Source organism: Ischnura elegans, chromosome 7, assembly GCF_921293095.1.
Source record: "Ischnura elegans chromosome 7, ioIscEleg1.1, whole genome shotgun sequence".
Classification (NCBI taxonomy): domain Eukaryota; kingdom Metazoa; phylum Arthropoda; class Insecta; order Odonata; family Coenagrionidae; genus Ischnura; species Ischnura elegans.
This window is the reverse complement of record NC_060252.1, coordinates 19635825-19662243: the sequence shown is the minus strand read 5'-3', so window position 1 is coordinate 19662243 and position 26419 is coordinate 19635825. Positions and strand designations below refer to the sequence as shown.

The following is a 26419-nucleotide window of genomic DNA, read 5'->3' as shown; positions in this document are numbered from 1 at the left end:
TTTGCTTTATCCTGTTAAAATACATTTTATTCCATTATACAGATAAATACAGTTTGATCACTAAGTGTTTAGTATTCCTCGGAAATGATTTTTAACCTTCCAAATGAAATATTTAAATCCATTCTCATTATAAGGTTGTACTTCATTTTTGTTCAACCGCATTTTCTATTCTTGCATGTTGGTTCAAGTTATTATCCGTTGCATATTCTTGGTTAGGCATTCGAACACCCCTTAGCTGATGTAAATAAATCAAAGTGTACATTGTTCCCTTGTATATGCTGTTTCTTTTACATTCTCTGAGAATGTTGGGCATTGCTTTTGGATTAGAGGCTTTGGTGTTTAAATGCTAAGATTATCTATGTAATGGGTATCTCTTCTAATGAGCTAGTAAAATGTGTACTTTAGCAAAGGCAATATGAATAGTGTGTGTCTTTTCTAAGGGAATAGTGAAGTTCTTACCAGCCACCAATTTTTCTATTAGTGTCAGTGACATGCTTTGTGGTCATTTAGCACATAATGAGCTACAATTTAGTCATTATATTTTAATTAATATCGAAGTTATAGCCATATTTATGTGTGTATATTTTTGATAAAGCCATAACTATATTTTTACTTGTCATTTGGGTCAGGATTTTCATTGCATCTCTTCATTTAAACAGTTGAGTGATTTTATATTGAAAAATAAAATACTTTGAGAAACAACTTTGGATCTAATAGACCAAATTTATTTAATAACTTGAGTAGTAAAAATTATCCATCTCCCATCTGATTAGTTTTATAATTCATACAGTACAAAGTTGCTTTTTATGCTTACCTAACATGGCATTTACAATGATATCAATCAATGGCATCATTTATGTGTAGATGGCTGTGCCTCAAATGATAATTTCAATTTTATAATATTCATTTTCCTGAGTAGTTGAATTTGATGAATATCAAATACTGTGGCCCTATCATATGGGAGCACAGTTTCTCGTAGAAATATGTGAATTTCAAAACCCACAACTGACTTAAAGTGAACTTCACCTTTTAATCTTCATTCTCAAAGGTTTATTGAAACCCTAAGTAAGCCACTTCTTCATTCTGTTTGTTTCTGATGATGATTTCAGCAGTCATTTACAGCCAGCCACCTTTTGGCTGTCTCTTAATGGTTTTCACGTCTTCCACCTTTCCTGGTGTAGGGCCGCTGCTCTGAATCAGTCGATCGGTTGAACCGATGGCTCCTGGATCTTGTTGGTGACTCTGCTGGGTTGCGTGTGTGGAGTGAACTGATCGAGGACTGACGGCCGGTGTCGAGGCTGGTGTGACACTGGCTGATGCCAGGGTCACTTCCAGAGTGGGAATGGGTGAAGTTGGTCTCGGGATTGCCATTCCGTCGTCCATGTTGCGGTTGGCATTTCTCTTGAGGGACGAGGGTGGCGGAGGCAGGGAGGGCACCGAGTGCTGGTCACCTTCTGGGGCCGGCTGAGGTGGGAGCGACGCCAAACCCTTTCGCTTGATAACCTTTGGTGCCGCGGAGCAGTCCCTTCGCACGGTTATCGCATTTGGATCATCCATTGTCTTCCCATGCCCTGCATCTCCCCTTGTTGCTTGAGAGTCCACTGGTATATTTCCCGGCTTCAGTATTATTTCGGACGATCCCCTGGTGTTGCTGCTTTGCTGATTGCTGTCGTGGCTCTTTGCCCTCGGTACGTGCATGGGCGATACGGAGCGGCTCTTGTTGCCGTCGGGTGATGGCTTCTTGGGTGCCGGACTCTTGGCTTTCTTGATGTCAGTCTGGTTGTTTGGTGTCACCGGTCTAGAGGTTTGGGTTGCGTGAACCACCCCAAGCAGCGCCGTTGAGCCGCCCGGCTTTGCGGGTGGTTTCCATGGCTGTGGAGTGTTTCCCCTGCTAACGTCGTCTTCTTTGATCTCGTTCAGGAGGTGTATGATGCTGGTTCCAGTCGTGTCAGGCAGAGGGATTGGCGTAATGCGTGGAGAACCGCCACACTTATTGGATGTTGCAATAACGATTTTCTTTGCCTCCGCCATTGCAATCTGAAGGTTTTGCTGTTTCTTAAATGATTCCCTGCTGCTGCACTTGCCAATCTGTGACCTAATGAAGGAGAAAGACAAGTGTTCCTTAATGAGCGTAAGCAAATCACATCAGAAGTTTTTGTTTAATATGGCCTGTGGAGCATAGTACAAGGTACATAGTACAAATTGCCTGGAATACATTGTCTGCGAAACATTGCTTTGTGGAGGTTTTCCTTATTGTCAGTATGTGATTCCTTCAACTTAAGCTTCAGAGTGTGACGCAGACATTTTGCTCTTTTTCATGGAAATCATGATTTGTTAAAAAATTTTTAATGAAAGGGCTTGTGTTTACTGCCTATGGTTATTCTTCGTCATATTAATTGTCATTCCATTTCTTATTGTTAAGTGAAGATATGGATACCATGGGCGTACCCAGAGTCAAAAATAAGGGGGGGGGGGGAGGAAGGGGGCAAAACTAGCCGTGGTCGTTCAAGTTGTAACTTTTTTGCGCAGAAAAAGTTAATGAAACCAAAATTTTAAGGAAATTATGAGAACATTTTATTAGTTTTTATAATTATTTGATTGAATACAATAATGATTTTTATTTTAGTTCCATGCCTTGTACTAATATATTTTTTCTTCAAAAGAAAATTTTTTCATAACTTTTATTTTGAACTAAATTTATTTTCACTTCTGGGGGGGCCCTCCCTACCCCCCCCCCCCAATGGGTACACCCATGATGGATACAAAATGGCGGCATAACTTCGATGTATAACCAATACTGATGATGTAGACCATGGCAATGCTTTCTATGATTGTTGAGCCATTACCTTTATGACTCTTGACTTCTTTCTTCCTTCCACAATCTAATCGATTCCATCCCTAATATCAGTATTATCTGGAAAAACTGTGTCACCACCTTACTCAGAATTGGTATTTTTCACATGCTTGAGAATTAGTGTGGGGTGAGCTCTATCCCTGCCTATCCAAGCTAACCTATGATTGAAATGAGTGAGTGAATGTTCCACTTATCACATGTAACCATCAAATTATCTTTAGATGTATTTAATATTGAGAAACCGATATTGAATTTTGAACATTGCCGAGAAATTATTGTCCAATATTTATATTATTGGGCTCTTAAAAATTATCACCTTCCTGTAAAATATCACTGTATCATCTGATAGCAATTATTGGGCCTGATAAAATATGATGATATATATCATCCGTTATAGGCCTGATGAAAACTCGCTCACAAATAAAATTTCATGATATAGCTTCCAGTAAAAAACACCTCCTCAAAAAATATCTAGATATGCATATTATGCAATAAAAAAATTAGGCCGGATGAAAAATTTCTTGATATTCCTTCCAATAAAAAATCTCCTGATAAAATATTAAGCCTGATAAATTTCAGGTCCAATCTTTTTCTGAGTGCAATAACTACTTTTATTGGCCTCACTATTTTTATCTGGCCCTATATTCATTGCCTCAATATTTGTTATCAATATCACCAATGACCGTTATTAAAAATTATAATAATCTGATATTGAATTTTCATTAATGTCCGAACCTAGGCCCCACTGCCCTGTATGGGGGCATTATACACATGCCTAATATGGATGTACATGGTATGGGGTGGGCTCCACCAGGTGTCGGATACAGTTGGGGCCTTACCGTTGCAAAGCCGTCCGTGTTGCTGAACATAGCAGAACCACAATTTTAACTTTTTTATGTCATAGGATGGCATTGACGTGTATCTATGCGAGTGTAATTAATTTAAATAAAACTTCCTTAAACTTCGAATGTGACATGATTATTTTTTTGCCACAATAAAAGTAAAGCAAGATATCTTTTTAACCCCCCCCCATGATTTTTTTCTGTATCTGTCACTGGCTCCACCCGTCAGTGTCTCCATGTGTTACATGTTTGGGTCAGATTATAAAATGGGTGGGCCTTTGTCGCCATAAAATCCAATTTGATTGCATTCGTTTTATTTTACGGAGTTAATATGAAAAATACAAAATTGTTCAGCAAATTAACAGAGTGATTTTCCATATGCTTATAACTGTATACATACTATTTTAATTTTATAAAATGAAGTTTATCTTTTGACTTTGATTCTGAAATATGTCCATCATTTTTGGGTGGGCCTGGGCCCACCCTGCACACTTTCTAGCACGGTTGCTGCAATTAAAAATAGGAAACACTGTTGAGGCCCTCAAATCCCGAAACCCGGAAAACTAGAAATCCGGAACGTTTGAAAATTCCTCTGCGTAGTGTTTTGACTTGCCACCTCGTGGCACCACTGTCTGAGCCTTGTTCTGGGACGAGTAGGAAGTTAGCTCACGCTATGAAAATATCGATCGCTAAGTTCTAACAACATGTAGGTATCTCAAAAATGGCATCTTTTCAGGAGAGCAAAGAAGTGATTTATTTTTTTGTTGTATATAATTGAAATTAAAAACAAAAAATACGTAAAACTGAAAAAGAAGCGTACATTTGCAAGCAAAGAGTTGTTTTATTGCTTGAATTTTATTTTTTATGAACAGTTTTAGCAGTCTTAACTCAGACCAGCTAAATTTTGAGATACGTGTTGTAATAACTTAGCCATTGATATGCTAACAACCAACGCAGGGACACGTAGGGATCTCAAATATCGTGCACAAGAGCCTGAATGCTTTTATAATTAATTAATTAACAAAATATAGAAGCATTTGCATAGATTTACTGTCGGACTAAGGAAGGTATCGATAGATTTTGCAATGTCTGCTAGCGAATGCTATCAACTAGGATTGAGCACGTATGGTTTATGCTGCGGGAGCTACGGTCGTGATTTGACGACTTTGAAGTTTTTTGCCTCCTTCAATATACCATGTATACTTGAATCCATCTAAGGCAACGAATGTTCTTTTTCTCTAGTCATTTTAGAGCAAAGTTATATATATATTTAATTGAAATACTGCTTCATAGAAGGTTTATGATAATTAATGTTAAAATCCCTTTCATGTGTAATTTCTAAGTCATGGTTTTATTGCGTTAAAATTCTCAAAAAAAGGTACCACCTTTTCTGCATGCTGAATACCAGAAAACCTGAAATCCAGAAACCCTTTGGTCCCAAGCTTTCCGGATTTGAGGTCCACAACTGTATTTTCATTTATTTCTGGTTTTACCCTATACATAGTGAATCAATTTGCCAGTTGCATATGGTTCAATTACAATTGAACACCTCGTGGTTGAAACAAGTAGGTGGGTGAAAATGTTCTACTTACGACATGCAAACATCCCGAACGACTTGGCCCCACTTGAAGGAGCTGGAGCGGGCCACTGCAATTTTGGCCAGCCTCCTCCATTTGGCCAAAGGCTCTTCGTTTGCAGGTGGTGCTGCTTCCAATTCCTCCAGCATATCCTCACTCACCACAGGAGCAACCTGGAAGTCTTTCATCAGACGTCTCTCCCAAACCTTCATTTTCTTTCCTAGCACAGTTGCTGCAGTAATGAAGAGGAAATATTTTCATTTATTTCTGGTTTTACTTTATAGTGAATCAATTTGCCGGTTGCATATAGTTCAATTACAATTGAAGACCTTTTTTTACCCCAACATTTTCGTTCCTCTAAAAAATAAATAAACCTAAATATGCATTGATATTTTTGTGGGACTCGGAGACATTACGGTAAAAATATTGGTGTAGTGCACTAATGTGGAAGGATAAATTCTCTTGAACTCAAAAAAATTCTCGAAAAAAACGTATTTAGTAAAGATTCCATTGGTATTTATGCATCAGACAAACCCTCATAAAAAATTAGTTTTCATGCTCTGATATAGCTAACACATCCTTACTGTAAGCCCAGTGAAAAAGTAGGATAGAATTTTATGCCATTAATAGCCATCATGGAAAGTGCTATGGTTGTTGCGAGTAAGTCACCTACCCACCCCAAAAGGCAATAAAAGAAGAAAATAGTTATGTATGGGAGTGGTGATATATGCGTAAGTGCGTGAATGGATCAGAAGTTGGAAAGTCTGTTGAGGAATGTAATTGGTGAACAACATTGAGACTTATTGGGGTGACATGATACAGGAGGTGTGGTCATTTTTTTGATGCAGGGATGTTTAAGGATATGATTAGGATGAGAATAATTTAGCCTTAAGCAGTCTGGTGAGTTTCCTATGAGGGAGAGATTTGAAAAAAGACAAATGCCGCACAAAATTCATGGCAGAAAGAAATGTAACTTTGATTCATTAGCCTAAGCAATAGCTAAAATGGTCTCAATGAAATTGGCTTAGAGTATTCAATCAAATTGAGCTGATTGTGAAAACTACATATGAGGAAATAATGTTTTGTTTATTTAGTCGGAGTTTGTTTTATGGAGAAAGGGGTTGTTTATCTAATTTTTTTATTGCACAGTTTAAATAATAAAGAGACCCATTGTTGTCTGTTTCTCAATCCCTTGCCTACTTATTGAGTTATTTATGGCCTTAATCCTCTCACAGATTGGTTGATGACATCAGGAACTTCTGTCAAGCAGTTCATTGATTCTCCTTTACTTTTCATCCTAGTTGCACATGGGCCCCTTGTAGTTTGTTATTGTTTAGACTCTTGAGATCAATTATTTCCCTTGGTAATCATTTCTTCCTGAAGGATTTTATGAACAAGACCCTAGTGATGCTACCAACTCATGGGAAGGGGGCTACAACTTATGTGCCATTTTTATTTTGAACTTGTGATAGAACGGCTGTAAAACAAAGATTTTTTATTGTAACTTCTCTCTCCCTTCCATTTATTGAATTCTTTTGATGAATTGAGAAAATCATGCCTAAATTTTTGGTCCAGAAGAAGCAGCATTTAACTTTTACTTTTAGGCAAATCATCATCCTTAGACTACATATATGTTAAATAACCTGTCAAACAGTACCTTGGTAATACTGATTCCTTTTCTGTTGAAATATTATATATCAAAATTCTGTATATTTTAGAAAATGCTATCTTCCACTTCATGGATCAATTTAATCCCAGTTTTTACTGGCTGTTGAGAAATCAATGTAAAATTGTTGCCTTTGTTGTGAGTTTAGATTATGGTTCATGTATTCATAAGTGCTTTTTATGCAAATTTTATTTTTTATCTCTTTTTATTCATATAAACTTTTTTCTGCTTATAGGTGCATAGGGTCTTGGAAGAGTAACAGTTGGGCTCATCTTCCTCTCTCTTTATTCATCTCGTGTTGTAAGTGGTTGCAGAAAAGAGGTATGATGGAATTTGTTGAGTAGGGAGAAAGGTGATATATGTGGACTACCTATTTATAATAATGTTTTTTAATATCTAATACTCATGGTAGTGTTCGGTGTGAAAGATTGGGGTTTGAAAGTATCCTAAATTCTTAGGTATAGCTCCTGTGTTTTACGTGGCATAATTTGCTACATTTATGAAGTTATTTGATGCAAGTTATACAAAACGTGAAAGATTGCTCATTTTGCGGTAGAATTACTTGATGGGTACCTAATTAAAATTATCTTTGAGGCTGCAAATATTGAGTCAGTGATAGATTTAAGATAGTCTTTTTGCATTCTGAGCTGAGTGGCATTGCCAATTAACCACCTAGGCTTAAAATTTTATAATATTTTCATGCGTGTTGCATTGCTACTGTGATGTGCAGCGTTAAAACATGTGTTAGATCTGGAGAATAATGGAGGAATATGGAAGTTTTCCTCCATTGCGAACGGTGATGAAAAACTGACTGAAATTGATTTTACAAGTTACTGTTTTTCAATGAGTTAATTGTAAATAAATATGCTTTATAAAGAATTTGAGCGTATCTCTAAAAGATTGCTGTAGTTTTCACCCTTACCTCTCAAAAGAGTGTAGAAAGGACACTTTAAAAATCTGGGGACATGAAGATTTTTGGCACAGAAAAGTTAGTGAATTTGAGCCTGGAATCTTGTAACAACCCTGACATAGCAAAAAACTCAAACAAATCTTGTGTCTATTCTCAAAGGATTACTTATGGCATTATTGGCTATTTCCTGAAAATACTGTACCCGCTTGCATCCTCATACTCGTGCCAGGTTAAGAAGTGCTTGATTCAGTTTTAAGTTTACTTCTGCCTGTTGAGGTCTAGTAGACATTAAAATGAACAAGCCTTTCAACTGCCACTACTAGGTTGTAGCTCTGGAGGAAGACTGTACCCTTGTTTATTCTAGATGCTTTTGTGGTTTAATTACTTACTATCTTTCCTCTTATCAGCAGACGATACATCCATTCCATTTCTCTCAAAGACCTCCAGCATTTCATATCGCATGGTTGAGATCTCTCCCTTGACCTCGTTGATGTCGTCCTCAGTGACTGGATTCTCATCGCACTTCCTTTGCATGTGGCATATGTAGCGCCAAACGAGAGATCGCATCACTGCTGTGTATCGATAATCCCTCTCCTTCTCCTTCCTCTCCTTGCGCTGGAAAAGAGTTGAAGTTGTTTTTGACTTGTGCCATATTTCTAAATGAAGTGAGTAACTGTGTACATGGTCATATACATAGGTGTGAAGTTAAAATCCAGGAATGGAGTACATATGCCATCTTTTTGTGCGAAAAATCCACAGAGGAAAAATCATTTGCCTTGACTGGGATTCGAACCTGGATCCCTCGATTTCCGGCCGAGTGCTTTAGCCAGTTAAGCTACCGTGGCATCATTCTCCCCTGTGAAATTTTGTGGACTATACCGGACAAGGTGGTATGGACTGCCGAGTATATTATGTGACTAGCAGTCCAAGTCGTGCGCATGGCGCCACAGCCGGAGAGCAAAGCCCGAACTTTGAACATGAAGAGGTGTTCGCTGTAGACTTATTTAAGTATTCCGGGACTAGCCGCGGTGATAACTTTTACGGAGTCACCCGCAATGCACAATTTGTGCAAAAAATCCACAGAGGAAAAATCATTTGCCTTGACCGGGATTCGAACCCGGATCCCGGAGTTTTCCTTTGTGGATTTTTATATCTTTTATGTAACATCTTTCATGGCATAATGACAAATGAGGGGTTTTCTCTGTGACAGTGGCATAACTTGAGAAGGAAGAGGGAGTCCCGAATAATATATGGCTTACCATATAATAGAGCAATTGTGAGCCAAATCTTATTTGTTTATTCAAAGTGCCCTGCAAAGCTGGAAAGTCTCAGTTAATGGAAATTTTGGAAAAGAAAAATACAAATAGTGCTTTATGCCCTAGGAGTTTCCAGCTATCTAAATAGTTGACAGAATTTGAATCTAAGAATGAATTTCAAATGAAAGAAGTAAGTACATACAGGAGACCTGGATATTTATGATATTTAAGGTTAATCATATAGCCCACACTCTTTGAGCCAACTTATTGCTTGTTTTTGTGACCTTTGAGTGAATACAAATGTTCATGAAGAACTCTCGACGTTTCTTCAATACAGTGGAACCTCTGTTGTACAGCCTTTGGTTGTATGACTCTCTCAGTTGGACGAAAAAATACAAACATTTCTATGGTAAGCCTTACTCAATTGTACATATAGCCTCCATTTGTATGACTTTCACGGATGTAAGGCACAAAAAGCCCAACCACGCTAATCTATCTACATGTAGAATGTTTTTGCCAAAAAGTATCAGATCAGGTTGATTTTCTGAATTTATGCCAAATAACACAAATTATGTTTCTTTTACTTATTTTTTCATGAAAAAATAGTTATCAATATCAGGGGCGCAGCTAAGAATTTAGGCGAGGCACAATTAATACTTAGGGGTGTTGGGGTATTGCATACCCACTAGGGTAAGCAGGAGTTGCGGGGGGCCCTCCATTAGAAATTTCTTTAAGAATAATGGTTAAAAATGGCGAGTTTTACAGCTTTCTGAGGGATATTTGATTAATTCTAACACTATTCTATAAGTAATCCTAATCCAATTAAGTAAAATGGATTAAACTTAAAAATTTCTCTTGAGCTCTGGGGGGGTTTATCCCCCAAAGCCCCCCAGTGCTGTGCCATTTGCTGTGCCATTGATCAACACTGTTAAGAAATACTTAATAGGTAATGCCATAGAATACAGATGTTTTCTTAGTATGTACAATTTTGTGCTTATTCTCTATATTTATTTCCACTCCAGGTATCTTAACCCGTCAGCGCCCAAAGTTTTTTTTAACTAACACATATTTCACTTTTAAAAAATGTGATACATATGAGTTTAACACAATTTACACAATTCAAACTGACTGAATAATAGAGGAAACCTTCTACTCAGTATGTGCACCGAGATGTACGGTAAAATTCACATATTAAATGCATTGCAGGAGTATTGGCTCAGCACTGCACTGGGTGCCATATGGCACCCGTGGGCATTGACGGGTTAAAATGGAATAATAGTGTTTTTCATTTTGAATTTTTCTTGAAATTATGGTAAATGGACTTTCTAAAGTAAGTCTTCTCCATAGTATGATGCTGTCATTTGTACTTCGATTTTTATCAAAGCATTTGGATCTAGAGTGTCGTACAGCTGACGCTTCACTGTAATTTGAAAATTATGACTATTGTTTGGGATAGTTGTTGAAAGAGGGATTCAATGGATGAAGTATCACTTATCCTGAAATTACATAAACGATATAGCAAATCAAGTAGGAATGAGCTGACATAGTTGGGACCAGTGTTTGCAATCCTTTTCATGATGGAATATTAAGCTTTGTATTTTCCACTGAAATTTTATATAAAACTCACACAATGCATTTCACCACACTGTGGCTTATTCATGTGTGCTGCCCCAGAGCAAGGCTGTGGCCATATGGAAGAGTTTATTTTTATTCCCATGAACATGTGAGATAATTTATTGGAGTGAGATGGGATGGGTAGGAAGATCTATCATGAATGCTAAATGTTTCCATCAAGTTACATGTGAAGCTATCACTTTTATTTGAAATCCTAGTTGACGCAACAAACAAACCGTAATGTTCATACATTTGATACAAATAATTATTTGGAAATTTTCAGAATGATAATTAATTCCTTCCCTTTTTTCATAATGTTTAACAATGTGTTATCATACCACATTTAATGAAAAATATGTCAATGATTTTGCATGCGTGATACATTTTGGCCATGATTGAAGTGAAACGATGTTTATGAATGCTTCCAAAGGTACTTTATCTGATTGATTGTTGTCTCACCTTAGAGGACATCCTTCTCAGCTTGTCCTTCTTCCTCAGGCCGAACCATTTCATCAAATGCTTTGGCGTTGGAATTATATTGAATGGAGTTGGCAGCGTTGCGCTCTCCTCAAAGTAACTCATCCACAGTTTCGTGCGAGCAAACTTCCACTCAGTGTCAGCGTGTTCCTAAGGTTAGACAAAACAGTTGAAATTTCAGTAGTGGCAAAAATGATTTTACTTACATTCTAAAATAATTTTTTCTTATATTTTTCATCTAATATTAATTTTTTAATTTTATTAATAGAGTAAGAAGTTGAACTCAATTGGTAGATTTTGAAGGTGAACTACATAATAACCATATTTCTCAGACAATTGGACTCCCTGGCATATGAGTTGCTCCGTGGTTTTTCAGGTTAAATTTTATGAAAATAAATTTAACCTGAAACCTGAATTAAAAAAATACTTAAATTCAGAGTTCCTTAAACTGCCATTGATTTACTGCAAACACAAGCCACTACACTATTTTTTTGTGATTTTTGAAGGAAATACCATCACAGGATTAGTAGAACATTTTGCTATCTACTGTCTGAAAAGATAGCCATTATCAATAATTTTAACTTATAGTAGACAACCACATTCTCGGCTTGGTAGAGGCATTGGTCAATGATGATGTTATGATCGAGAAAGTACGGATTCTGGATGTATTTTCCGTATGATTTCATTATATGAACCATGAAATTGAATATCAATTATTCATTTATTATTATCATACTATGCAATTGTGCAGAAGTATTTTGTCAATTTGTCTTTCAGAACAAATATATGTTTTTCTTTTCATATTTTTATTTTTGAATGACATTTTAATTTGATGAAATGTATGTTAAAAACTTCAATCTTAACTCATGTAGCATCTGTATTGAAAACTGTTAAATCAGCTATTCTTGCAATCAAGGCACTTACCTCAACAATTCTGTATCAATTGAAATGAGTGGATTGCCAAGTTTTAAAAATACTTAAATAGACATTGTGTAACGCTCTCATTACCAGGAAAGTTAGCTGTATATATTCCATTTAGAGGTGCCATTGAAGTTTCATCAGGGTGTATAGTTTCAGGTTAGTGCCATTTGATATGTATAAATAATTTAAATTTTGATAGGTTATCAATAGAGCATTTTTATTAGTCTTGGACTGATTGTTTTAATTATTGGCATAAAAAACTAGAATTCAGTCAGTGACACATCATTTTGTTTGCCTCTAAATGTTATCTTTGTTGGTACATTGAAGAGAATTTCTCATAATAGTCTTCAGATATGATTACGGTCCAAGGGCGAATACCAGGAAGTTAATGTTAATAAGAATTGTTTGATGAAAAAATAATTGTTCAGTGACCAGTTTTGAACTATATCAATGGACTTTGGTGTGAGTATAGCCCTCAGCTTACGGTAGATTTGATAGAGGTAACTATTATGCATCATACATTCTGCGAGGCTAGTCATGTTACGAATACATACGTTAAATGTATGCTAGGAAGAGTCCTCAAATTAGAATGGGGTGATATGTAATGTAGTTCATTAACAATGTTCAAATGTCCAGTGGCGAAGCTAAAGGATTCCAAGCAGATATTCTGGTCCAGCAGTCCCTTAAAAATAATTATTATACGTGATGAGGAGGTGTGTTATGTAATGAGCATGCATTGTTTCAGTTATGCATATGTTAATTGCTCGTTGATCGGTTGAGTTATCAGTGATGTTTTTTCATAAGTCTTGAATAAGTTAAAAATTGTGGACCGGGATCTGAGAGGGATTCGGATACAAAATTTTATCATAATCAGGTAATATTAGCTACTACTTTCAGAATCCTAATGCGTAAAATTTTAAATAAAAATCAATTGAATCGTGGAAACAAATACATACCTATGGAGCCCAGGCCATATTAACTATGGCCGCTATGTTCAAGACCAACGATGACCATATTGTCGCATCCCGCCTGTTGCTAGGCCCCTCCCCCTATGGACATTATTAGGTGGCCTTCACCTTTTTCCCTCCTATATGCTTTTCGCGACCCGTGACCTCTCTCTCGGAATTTAGCTTTTCCCCAAACTTTCTATAATTGGCCTTCCATCTTTTTATTGGTCAGGTTCTCACGGATAAAGGACCCAAGAGGTCAAAGGCTATTTCTAAGATATTCGCCTTGCGTATTTTCTTGTCGCAACGCTCATTATTTCTTTCGTCTACCCTTTGAAATCACCGCGTATCGTAAACCATGCAACCACAAGTTTCCGGCTAACATCCGGGAAAACACTCAACACTCGCTTCTGACGTCAGGTTAACCCATACCACCTTGGGTAATGAATTTATATAGAATACGGTTGACTTTCAAAAGGTCGTGGGAAACTACGCATTTATTCTATTTGCACGTGTCGAGCGACCCGTGGAATATTCCAGAGAGGGTTCCACTATATATAGATAAATCCAGAGACGCCTAAGAGACTCACTCTCAGTTGGAACACCGAATCGCTGCCACTATGAAATTGTTGAAATTGTTAGCTTATTCAATTAAATTAATGATTTTACGATGCGTGGAAAAAATAAATCACAAGAAAAAAATTACCAGCATAGGCTACCAACATACCACTCAAGCACCTCCTAAAGCAAATTTATGGCTATGCCTGCATCTCCTGGTCATTCGCAGTCTTGGGAGCGTTCTAGAGATTTGTGCATATCTTGATGTGCAATGGTCACATTAGGTCAGAAATTAGCTCATGATGGTAAATGGGCATGAGTGCAAGTGCTTTGTGAACATTTGGTAGTCAACCGACTGTTCGACTACCTAAATGCAGAAACCTCAATGCAACATGCTTCATGTAAATTTAGTTTGTCATTTTTCCCCCCTTTCTTGCACATTTGAAATGGATGATCAAGATTATGGATTTGGGTTATACATATGTTAATAATAATTAGTGTCGTACTGTTATTTTCTTGGGTAATACAAGACTCTTGGATTTCCCTGAAGCTTTGCCACTGCATTTGACTTACAAGTGTTAGTTGCATATTTCAATGTATTATTAGCTCACCACAATTGCAGCATAAGAATTAGACATCATGGCGATGAGCAGGTTCAGGAGAACGATCACATTGATCACAGAGTACGAACCAAACATAAGAAGTCCCCAGAACCGAGTGTATGACTTGATTCCTTGCAACTGGAAGTCCTCGAGTCCCACCATGCCAAAACTTGCCCAGAAGAGGGATTGAGATGACTCAAAGAGACTGAAATTAGCAGAAAGGGTTTGTGTTGACAATGGTCTCACTCTGAGTCAGCATAAGCATAGAAAGATTCATTTAAGGCTTGCTTTTGACATTTTAAAGGGCTTTGTCATTGGAAACTAATACATGTCACTAATGGAAACAATGATAACTCTCCACAAAAACCTAAACTACCCAGTCAACTAAGGTTGCAGCACATTGTGTCGTTATCAAGATGAAGTACCTTTCTTTAATGTTATGTTGAAAGTTACAATTTACTTTTTGGTTAATTTTTGAAATTATATAAAAAGCTTAACCAAAACTTTCTATATCAATTTCAAAAATTAACATACCTGATACCCTAGTGTATGTTGGGAACTAATGATTGATTCATTTTTTATTACGTCTCTGATTCTTTCTTTAATAGTTAGGAATTTACTCTCTACCATTCAAATAAGGGGTGGTGAAAAACTCACCAAGATACAATCTGCACTAATGACCTCTTTATTAAAATATAAATAAATTAATCTTGTCAGAAAAACTTTTTTTGATTCCAAATATATCTTAAATGAAACGAACTGTAATTTTAACTGTTTACAGTCAATGTTAAGGTCTGATTCTGGTCATCAAGTGAGCCTCAGCAGAAAGGTTCATAGACAATTCATAGACAAGACATTCTCCACACAATTCCATCTTCGTAGACTTCATTGTTTACTAAGATAATTATCCTACTTAAGTTACAACAGATTTTCTTGGTAAAGGTGAAATAAATCGATCATGAAATAGTTGTATCTTGAGCAACCAAGTTTTGTGCCCTTATTTTTGCTGACTATTATTTAAAAGTAAGCTATGCTGTCGGCCGTGTACCTTAAGTCTAGGAATCAATGTTACTTACTTTCCAAATCGGCGCCACTTTAGGCATGAATCTCCTTTGTTGTCCCAATCCGGTAGCCCTCCGGGAAGTGAATAACATTTCTGACGTTCCAGTTCAGCAAAGTACCAAAGAAGCTGGTTCAAACCTAAAATCAAATAAGTCATAGCCTTTTTACCAAATGTTGTTGTGAAGGAAATGGTTTTAAAAATGAAGATTTACAGATGTATGAGATGAAAACATTAAACCCAGCCTACTAATTTGTTATGAAAAATGACAGTTACTTCATTGATCATTAGCCAATTAAAATTTTTCATTTGATAGAATATTAGAATTTAAGGAAGAAAGCAAGAGTGAAGGAAATTAAATACTACATGATTCCTCATGGTTTGTTACTGCTAAAACATTGGAAATTTAGGCATTATTTGTGTGTGATTACTTACCACAAGCAAATGCAAAGAGCACCAAGCTGTAAATGACGAGGAATTTAATGATGTCGATTATCATTCGTCCTAGGGAGATTTGCAGGGGTCCAAGGTGAGGATTTACCGAAAACAGATGGACCAGTTTCAGAGCACTGGAAGAGAGTAGAAGTAATTAGTATACGTTTAAAGTTGCTCAGTCGATTTCTCATGGTGATCATATTCATCTCATTATAATTTAACTCAAATCAAGATGTTAAAATTAAGGTTCATTAATTAAGATGCAAACATTTTGCAGCCATGCTACAAATTTTATGGCTGGAATGCCCTGAATTTTACCTAATTTACAGACCATTGGTTTTTGAAGGTTAAAAAAAACTGTTTGTATTATTTATGGGTGTTATCCAATGGAAGAGGGACACCTTTTCTGTTGTCAGAAATTTTCTATGGGATGTGCTTGGGAAGTATCCTGGTTGCTTAAACTGACATTAAGTTTCTTTTAACCCTCATATGGATTCTTTGCGCCTTAGCGGCGCTCGTGCTTTTAAAAGTGGTGTAAAACTTTTCCATTCCAATGGATCATTCTGAAATTTTCAGTAGTCTATTTTTTCTGCCATATTCGTCTACGTATAAAATTTTGTTAGCATAGTGTCGATAGTTTACATTTTATTGGCCTCTAATGGAAAAAGTTACGTCGTTGGATTTTCGGCGCCGCTGCGGCGCTCAGTATTTCCTCGTCGCTACGTCATTGACTGCACTCCCAATGTTAATGTCAAATCATTTATGTTTCGTATGAAATGGTATAATATATTAATTATCATATTATTTATATTTTCAAACATTATAAACAAAATGAAATTGTTAAACAAAAGGAAAATTTTACCATACCTATTTTGCTTTCTATTACAGCTAAAAATCAAAATATTTGCCTCAATATGATGTTCATTGACAAAACTTCATCTTTTTACAAAATTATTCATAAAAACTTATGGCTAGTCAAAGTTGTTTTCTCATGGGCCGCCGACTTAGTTTTGCTTGGACCGAGAATTTCCTCATCGTTACGTCAGGGTCTGCACTTTCAACGCTAATGTCAAAGCAATAATGTTTCATATGAAATGCTATAATCTAATCCTATTATTTAATTTTTAACTTAAAAACCAAGTGAAATTGTTTAACAAAAGTAAAATATTACAATACCAATTGTGCTTTCTCTTTTAGCTAAGAATCATTACGTTTGCTTCGTTATAATGTTCATTGACAAAACTTCATCTTTTTGCGAGAATTATTCATAGAAACTCATGGCTATTCAAAGTTGTTTTTCCATGGCTTCCGACTTAGTTTTGCTTGGGCACCTTCTCCGCTCCGCGTCCACGTTACTGCCGTGGTGATAGTTAGCTTTGGGTAAATACTAGAGTGACTCTGTTTAGAATTACTCCAAGCAGCAATTCTAAGAAAAATTTAACACAATGCATTATCCGAATTCGTAGAATAATGCTTCCTCACCGTTGTGTGAATATTTCTCGCTGAATGAGTAACTGTAACTTAGCAAGAGATTCAGAAGTTTCACCGACTACCGTGAAGAACACATCGCACAGTTATTGTTATATGTCTTGTACTTTTCATTCGAAAAAAATCCCTTTGCGGCTACGATAGTCTATACAAAATTTCTGGCGTTTGTATAGCTACTGATGACGTGACAGTTTACCATTGAGGTGAAATCAAGATAACTACCCAACTAATTTCGTGATAGAAAATGATTTCTCTTTCCTGACGATGAGTTTAGACTTTACATGGTAAAAATCGTTTCATTATGAATAGATGAAAAGACAATTTACCATGAGGTGAAAATTTGTGAACATATATCTCGTTTCTATGTGTACTGAAATGTACAGATGTTTTATGCATTGGGGGTGTTACTAACGTAAAGGGATGAGTGAGAAGGAGAAAGGAGAAGGAATGCCAGGAGGTTGTTTTGAGGTGAAGGGGCGGTAGTGTGTAGACTGCCAAGGATCGGGGAATACCCAGATCGTTAGGACAGGTAGGAGTAGAAAATCCTTATCGCAAAAAAGGTTGGGAGTGCAAGGAGGCAATTAGATACAAAAGCCTGCTTTTTCTTCATCCTTCTAACGCTGCATGAAGGACAGGGAACAAAAGCCTTGTCAAAACGCCCCGCGGTGGCCCTCCCTTCATTCCAAGAAGGTCCAGCTCGGAGGGTCATTAGGGTGGTGAGAAGTTCAATCAAGTTTTGTGGGAGGGGGTAAGAAGGTGGTGAATGACGAATAAGGGAGCTTAGTGGGAAAGTATGGAGAGTCTCAATGTTTGGGTCAGTGAAACGCTAAGAAAGGAAACGGAAAGAAAATGTAAGGGAAGTCCTTCCAAAGTGAGGGTATTTTTGTCACCCCAGAGCATATTATCATCAGTTTCTCACGCAGATTTGGACGAAAAAAAGGCAGCTGCTCATTCTCCTCTACCACCAATAACACATACTTCTAAGAATTTATTTTTTTTGGACTTCCCACCAATCCAGGAGTAAAACCTAATCTTATGCACTCCCACGCAAAACATTTACCCGTCCATATCTAAGGAAACCTTTCGCTTGGGCTACACGTCCCCAGTGGGGGAATGGGGCTCCGTGGTAGGAAATGAGTACCGACTCTTCTAGCTCCATCTCCAAAGAAGCGTTGAGTTCTTTGACACGCCGCTTATCATCCCATATTATTTATATTTCAAAAGCCATAAGACTTGATTTTTTTAATTTCAGGACATAAGCTCCCAGAATATTCGTAAGATTTGTCTTGATCGCCAGAATCTTGTAAAAATCACGAAAGTTACACTCGTCTCTTCACACTTAGCCTACATCTGTTCCGTTTAATAACTTATCTATTAACGTTTAATAACTTATCCTTCTATATACACTGCAAAGATATAACATATGGGTGGACGCATTGAAGCAAAATTATGTCATATGGGCATAAACGAATTTTATTTGGTCATCATTTTTAGCATTTAGATACATAAAATTATAAACAATATAAACATTAAAAAGCGGATTTTGCCGAGCTCTGCATATCAGAAAAATATTTCAAACAACAATTACTCACGAAATTAAAACTTTCACTCAAAAATAACATACAAAGGGAACTGAAATAAAGAGCATTACGGCAAGAAATGGAAAAGAATGCAGCGTTCAATTTTTTTTGTTATTACTTCAACAATAAGGGTTTAAATCTAGCAAAACACGGTAAGAAATAAAGATAATAGATGTATTTACCATTATCAATCAAAAAACTTGTAAATTCAGGCTAACTTTGAAAGATAATAGCAAAAAATGACGCGGCGCCGCTGCGGCGCCGAGAATCCAACGACGTAACTAATTTTGTAAATCCATATGAGGGTTAAAGGCTTAATCTGTTGAATTTACACTTATTAATAAATAAAAAGTTACTGTTAATTTTCCAAAAATACTTAAACGTTACTTTGCGACTGGTTTCAATCATCATCACTTCCTAATACATCCTAATATGTATTTGTTTGATGCAGCTCCCCTCCCACTTCTCCGATCAGCTAATCTTTTCACACCTATGTATGTATTTCTTCTCTTTCACACCCTTCTTTAACTGTTCTATATATTATACTCAAGGTCTTCCTTTTCTGTCCTTGACCTTACTTATATTGGTAAAAAATCAAGAATGACCATATCGATGCCTAAGTTCTAACAACACATACCTCAAATAGCAACTTTTCAGAGGAGCAAAAAAAAACGATTAATTTTTTATAATTGTACACTAAAATAAAAAACCAAAAAATTCATAAAACTGAAAAAGAAGCATACATTTGCCAACAAAGAGTTGCTTTTTGCTTGAATTATATTTTTTAATGTTATTACACTTACATTTAGTGTAAGATACCTGTGTGTAGCCGGCCAAATTTTGAGATACGTGTTGTTAGAACTTAGCCATCGATATGCAATTTTCATCTTAATCAATGAAATTAATTATTTTACTATGTATGGGAAAAATAAGTCACAATAACATCTAATTGAATCATGGCCTATACTGATATTTTGTTGTCACTTTGTACACATTGGAAGCCATAAATTTCATCAAGGTTGGCATATATTTAATTTACATAGCGCTGAAAGTTAAATTCATCGTAATTTATCGCTTTGTGTAATGAAATGTAACTTTATCGAAAGAAGAAGTGTCAGAGGAATGGTGCTCCTTGGCTATTGTTCTCCATAGCAGATGCATCGCATACTATCGCTACAAGGGAAAAAATTTTGAGGAATCGGGGGTGAGTTTGATTAACTCCCAAAGCACATTACTACATGGCTTTTTTGCTTGGGAACTTTGTCCAAATAAAGACATGCTTCAAAACTGAGCTTATTTCACAGCAGAAATATGCAAGAAACAGCTTTCTACAAAGAAATCTTTCGATGATTTTTTTAGAATCATGAACTATTGCACAACATTTGACTATATCTCAACAAATCAATCGAAAGTCATACTTGAGATACCAAAGTAAGTGGACACAAGACAAGCACGAATATCCTTATTTCTATTCCTTATTGAAATCTCAAGTGAGTTGTGAGGGTTGAGATGTCCTCATCAGTAACTGAAATTTCCTCAATATCCTTGCTAGTTTTTTTCATTTTTTTTTCACCTTTAGATCAGAGAGATTCTTATTCAAGCTACAACGAAGACAAGTAATTATCTGTGAACCTCGTTTTCCTGAACATGTTTCGATTTTTCCTCAGTTTTCCTATACTTTCATGAGGATGTTATTTTTTCATTCAATTCCCCCTGAATTCCATGATATCCAGAATGGTCTCGTTCTCCAATAGTCTTAAATTGTTGATTGAATTGATAGAGTTTGAAATATTAAGGGAGACTCGTATATTTCGGTTGTACGACCTTCGCCTATTCGCTGCGAAAAATCAAAGGTTAGGGTGACTGCATATCATACCTCAAGACGTTGGCGGCGGCAAATAGACCTTCGGCCACGAGTTGAGGGTCGAAATCATCCCATTGCTCTCGGGGTACGTATGCTGTGGACGGGTCCAGCGCAATCTCTTTCCTCTGCTGTACGTAGGCAACAATTCTAAGGAAGAACACACCGACGTAGAGAGAGTTGCGAGAGAAATCGATGAAATTCCACAAGTCTCGTAGGTACTTCTTTATTCCATCTTGCACGATCTCCATGATTTCCTCCCATATAAAACCTGTAATCACGCAAGAGAATAGCAGGTTAAGTATGGGATTTTGGGCCTGAAAGGAGTCCAAAAATCCAGATCAAGTTTGCTCCATCGATCATGGTCATTAATCACGTTTTGACAAGATCCAAAAGCTTAAAGAAAACCTCTGACGATATTTCGGGGTGAAAAAGATCGTCACCAATCTGACATTTATGAAGGAGTATATCAAGTATCGTGTACCTGTGGTGAATCTTGCATCGGGTAAACATCTAGATCTCTCAAATGCAGAATAGAGGAACATCGTAAGGCAACCGGAAAGAAAATTTTTCGCATTTCTGCGATTGCGGATTATGCATGGTCAGAACCTTGGCACGCCATTCTATTCATCAGAGGCAAGAGTCAAAAATCATCGCCAGAGAAAATATATATTTCCCTCGACTGATAAGGGAGGAGATAGAAATAGCAAGTCATGAAAATAACTTCAATAGAGAGGACGGCTATCCTTTAACTTCATCATTCAAATGGCACTTCCAACAATGGAATTCAAACCGAGCAAATCAGCGCGCGCCTGGCTAGCCTTATATACAGGGTGGGGCAACATAATATCCTTTTTTCAAAACTTATTACATCCCATTGTATCGATCAGAAACTTTTTACTTGTTTTTTTATAATGCAGGCACATATCTAAAGTTCTGTTTCACACAATTTTGAAGACCAAGCCAAGCAGGTGACGTTCCCCATTCTCCAGACAATGAGTACACCATTTTCTGGCGTTTGTCATGGCTATTACCAGCATATCAGGGGGTATGCTCATAGGCGGATCTAGGGGGAGGGGGGCACGTGCCCCTCCAGACCCTTAAAAAATATGCAAGATTTTTTATACAGTCCCATTATCATTGTGTTCGTTTTGTATAACGAGGTATCCTTGTGCCCCTCCCAGAACGAAATCCTGGATACGACCTTGCTCATGCCCCCCCAGAAAGAAATCCTGGATCCGCTCCTGGGTATTCTGGAAAATTCATCGCAAATGCTGGTGTTAAAAGCTTGCAGGGTCCTTGGACTGTGCACATAAACATGACGTATAAAAAAATTCCATTGAAAAAATCACAAGGGACCCAATCGGGAGAGAGGGCCGACCACTTCAAATCGCCCCTAGTTGAGATGAAGCGCTCAGGGAAGTGTTCCCTAAAAACAGCCACCTTAGCTCTTGAAGTGTGAGCCGACTTAACGACGAATGATGGCGATTGAATTTTGCAGGAACAAAACTTTATAGTCATGCCTCTCGAACAAAACCACTAGCGCTCCGCTAAAACTTCAACCGACTGAATGGCGCCCATTTAAAAAAAGTAAATTATGTTGCCCCACCCTGTATATAAAGAATAGAAGCTCTGTAGATCATTTGGACCCGCGAGCTGGAATGCGCCCGAAACTGTCGTCCACCAAAAATGAGTCGACGTGGCATTAACCCGAAAACCGATTATTAATTTAATCATCGAGGAAGCCACCGTGATGATATTTTAATATTGTTCCTGTCTTGGAAATTCATTTTTTTACGACTCAGTCTGAAAAAAAAACTACGCTTCTTAACTAATTTTTGCAATCCATCACCTTTTATGCTGTACCACATCCTAGTAATAAAACTTTTCAGGCATTCTTTCTCGGTCGCGTTGTAAAACAAAACGTGACCAAATGCGAAACAAATTTGTCTTTTTAAATATTCTAATGCCACAATTCCATCACACATATTTGACTTAAAACGCTGTTTTTTTTTCCAAAACCAATTTAACGCGTTTTTCCCAATATTTTGGAGTTGAAGATAATTTTGAATCATTTTCTTCCACAAATAAATAGTTAAAACTTACGTCGAAGTACATTTTTAAAATCTTTTTTTAGGCTGGGGCGACTTCTTACAGAGTTTGGAGTAACTTTAGGATCCATCTGATGGCTCATAAGAGGAATTCTGAAGTGCGCTAATAAGTGCGCTAATAAGAGGAATTCTGAGACCACAGCTAGTCATGGGGACGTAACACTAAAGAAATGAATGTGAAATATGTACGCCTTGATCACAAAAATTGATGTTACAATCGTGCAATATTATTGTAACCAAGAGTTCATGTTCAATGAAGTATTGGTCCCGAAATTAAGGATGATAAGCTCAACCGATTTAGGTGAGATACAGTGGAAGTTCGACGCAATGAAATTAAAGGTAGCTGCACTTTTTATTTTAATATTAGGGCTGGTGTTCACAATGCTCACGATATTTCTTACCTAGAAAAGAAATTCATATTTTATCAAAAAAATATTCTTTTCGAAACGTTGAAGATTTTGAAAAGAATTCTCTCGTGTTCCACTTAAATTTTATTCTTACCAACCCAACATTTTCGCATATAGACAATAATTTTCAAGGTGATGGGAGAGCGTGGTAGCCTATGGGGTAGAGCGCCTCACCGAGTGTCCTGGGTGAAGTATATGGACACCCCCAACATGCCTGTCGTATAAATGGGCCAGGAAAAAGAACTATCCCCATTGCCCTGAATTGGTAATATTCACACGCCTATTGCTTAGTCTAGTGTGGACCATACCCTTACCATGGACGTACCCAGCAAGGGGAAGGGGAGGGGGGCAGCTGCCCCCCCCTAGAAGCAAAAATCGCAAAAGTGTTTAAGAAAAATCAGTACTGAATTTAAACGAAAGTATTGAACAAATTTTCTTTAAACCCACGAAAAATGATATATATTAGTATAAGATATGTAACTAAAATAAAACTATGTTTTCAAGGAAATAATCTCATCAATCCCATGGCTTGCCCCCCTAGTTATGACCCTGGGTACATTCTTGACCCTTACCTATTCTAATCAACCCTCGGGTAAGAATCATCGAGAGAGTGAACAAGGATATATTAGTAAATAGTCGAAGCCTCAGTCCCCAGATAAGCAATTTCTGTGAAAAATTACCGAGTAATATTTTATTTCTTAATAAAGGGAATGGGTTTCATGTAAGAAGTCATCCCAAGCAATACTTAATGGATGGAAGTTCACAATAATAAGCTCTTATAAAAAATAAAAAAAAAAAAAACCAGCCTTTATATTTAGATTACAGGGGATGAGCAACGTTTATATATGACACAAAGCAAAAAAACTCAGTGACCCCGAAAAACCAAAAGTGACGTATTAAAAAAGTCACTATATTTATTAAATTTTCAGTGAATGGTAAGCCCCCTATGTTTCAAAATGCCACCCCTATGCTTTTAAATGCCTACCCCTATGTTAAAAATGCCACGAAACACGAAAATCGACCATTTGGAACTTCTTAGATCAAAAACATGTTTTGGGGGGCTATAGGTTGACTGGGGGGTGGTTAAAGGGGGGTTGGAGAGAAAAAGTTATATTTTCATGTATTGTCATCGGAAATGAAGAAGTGTGCAAAATTTCAGCGTTTTTGCTTCACAGGAAGTGAGTCAAATTTCAGTTACAAGATTTGTACCAGACAAACAGACAAACAGACAGGTTGGTGAGTTGATATAAAGACTGTAAAAATGAATTGTTAACTCCATACTTGTGCACCTAGAACATGGCACTGAACTGCCGAAACAAGGGTCATTTGTAACATTAAAGTGTTAAAATTCAAATAAGTGTAAAGTTTTCATCTTTATTTTATCACGAGGGCTTGTGGTTCCTTCCATTCAAGCTTGAAGGTGTGGCACTTATAATCGGGCAATTTTCAGGAAAATGCGTAATTATATATAAAAAAAAAATAATAATCACGAAGGGATTGTGTTCACTACCTAAAATTATTCTTCGTTACATGCATCAATTTCTATCGCATGAATTAATGCGTGAATTAAAAATGGGAGCATAACTTCGATGATAGTTACCTATGACGTAGACCAAGACGACGCATTCTAAGACGGTTGGCCCGTTTCCTCTTTGACGCTGGAGGTCCTCTTCCAGCTGCGATCTCATCGCTTCCGTCCCAAATATCTGTATGATCCGGATCTCAAACCTCTGTGTCACCAGCACCAACAGCACTGAAAGTTTGCAAGGAAAAAAACAATCGCGTAATTGTGGGTATACTTTTATGCCAGTACGTAATTGGAATACAGTGTCATAGTTTCGTGTCATTCGTTGCTGATAAATTTATGGAGAATTTCTGTACGAATCCCTTTTACAATTACATAAATATTACCAAAATTGTTCCTTTAATTAGACCTACGATTTTTCTGTTAGGCTATGAAGTACTTAATTTGCCCTTCTTATTTTTTGAATGAATAACTTAAATTTTGTTTTTCCTCAGAGTGTTTTACCAGGATTATATTTTATCCAGACCACGGTTGACGTCAACGTCTAGTGAATAAGTTTAAGTTATTCATTCAAACGTATCAGCTAATTCCAATGAGTATAGCCATTCCAAACCATCAACTTTATGTCCATCCTATTTTACATTTAGTATGGTCCATATTTTTTCTTGTAATATTTATTCTTGGCGAAGACAAGATTTCAAATGAAAAATTTAGGGGTCATCGTTAATGACTGCAAGAATGAGACTCGATATGGCCATATTTACTCCAGCAATTAATTGTTATACTCTAAAAATGATTTGGTTCATATTTATGACGCATTTTAATGGAGATAAATACATTGATGTCCAAATCAGTTTTGATGATAGTGTTTTAGAGTCAAACTTGAATTCTGATTGAAATCAAAGCTTCTTGGAGATGAGTAATGTGGAATTTTCAAATTAATTGTATTTTTTAATTTTTTAAAAGGCTTTCATAACGATTTTTAAGTGGTGACTACGTTCTGTTTCCACCTTTAAAACATTGTATTATCCGTAATCGTTAGCGAACACAGTTTTTTTTTTAAATTGTCCAAGACATTAAATGAAGCTGCTTACACAGGAAGAAGAGGTAGGACGAAGCGTGGATCAAGAACTTCATGAATGGTTTTCTCATCAATTTTCCTTTGGCTGTGTTCGGGGCGACCATGTAGAGCACGCAGTAGAATGGGAAGAGGAGGGCGATGCTGGCGATCTCCATGCACTGCTGTAGCATTGGCTTTCTTCGGAAACCAGGAAGGCCGTCGTACCAAATGGCAGCCAAGAGTTGCTGAATGTTTTGGTGGGCGACGAACTAAGGGAGATAGAAATAAAATGCAATTAGCGATCAATGAATTTAGATCCAATTATAATTTACTAATTTCTGGGCCAAAAAAGGAACTTTAGAGGTAATCTTTTAATTAAGAGTTGCCAAGAGTTGCTGAATGTTTTGGTGGGCGACGAACTAAGGGAGATAGAAATAAAATGCAATTAGCGATCAATGACTTTAGATCCAATTATAATTTACAAATCTCTGGGCCAAAAAAGGAACTTTAAAGATAATCCTTTAATCATAGATTAAAAAGTACAATTCTGTTGTATTCCACACAGTATTAAAAAAATAAGCCCGTTTCGACTTTTTCAGGTCATTATCAAGAGGTGAACAAAAAGGTATACATACATGGCGGTATATATACTTAAGTAGGGTCTCACA

The 26419-nt window shown here is 36.8% G+C and overlaps 1 protein-coding gene across 3 annotated transcripts in view; it reads right to left on the bottom strand.

The window, feature by feature from the left end:
- Positions 1-26419, bottom strand: part of LOC124161856 (transient-receptor-potential-like protein) — a 63154-nt gene continuing 36735 nt past the window's right edge. For all 3 annotated transcript variants that reach the window (XM_046538077.1, XM_046538078.1, XM_046538079.1), the window contains 10 exons: positions 25786-26020; positions 24767-24919; positions 20664-20919; positions 15720-15853; positions 15301-15424; positions 14234-14429; positions 11179-11346; positions 8239-8464; positions 5289-5505; positions 1-2095 (listed from right to left, as the gene is read on the bottom strand). In XM_046538077.1, coding sequence (XP_046394033.1) covers positions 1117-2095; positions 5289-5505; positions 8239-8464; positions 11179-11346; positions 14234-14429; positions 15301-15424; positions 15720-15853; positions 20664-20919; positions 24767-24919; positions 25786-26020 — 2688 coding nt within the window. In that variant the 3' untranslated portion in view covers positions 1-1116. The remainder of the gene's footprint in view (positions 2096-5288; positions 5506-8238; positions 8465-11178; positions 11347-14233; positions 14430-15300; positions 15425-15719; positions 15854-20663; positions 20920-24766; positions 24920-25785; positions 26021-26419) is intronic.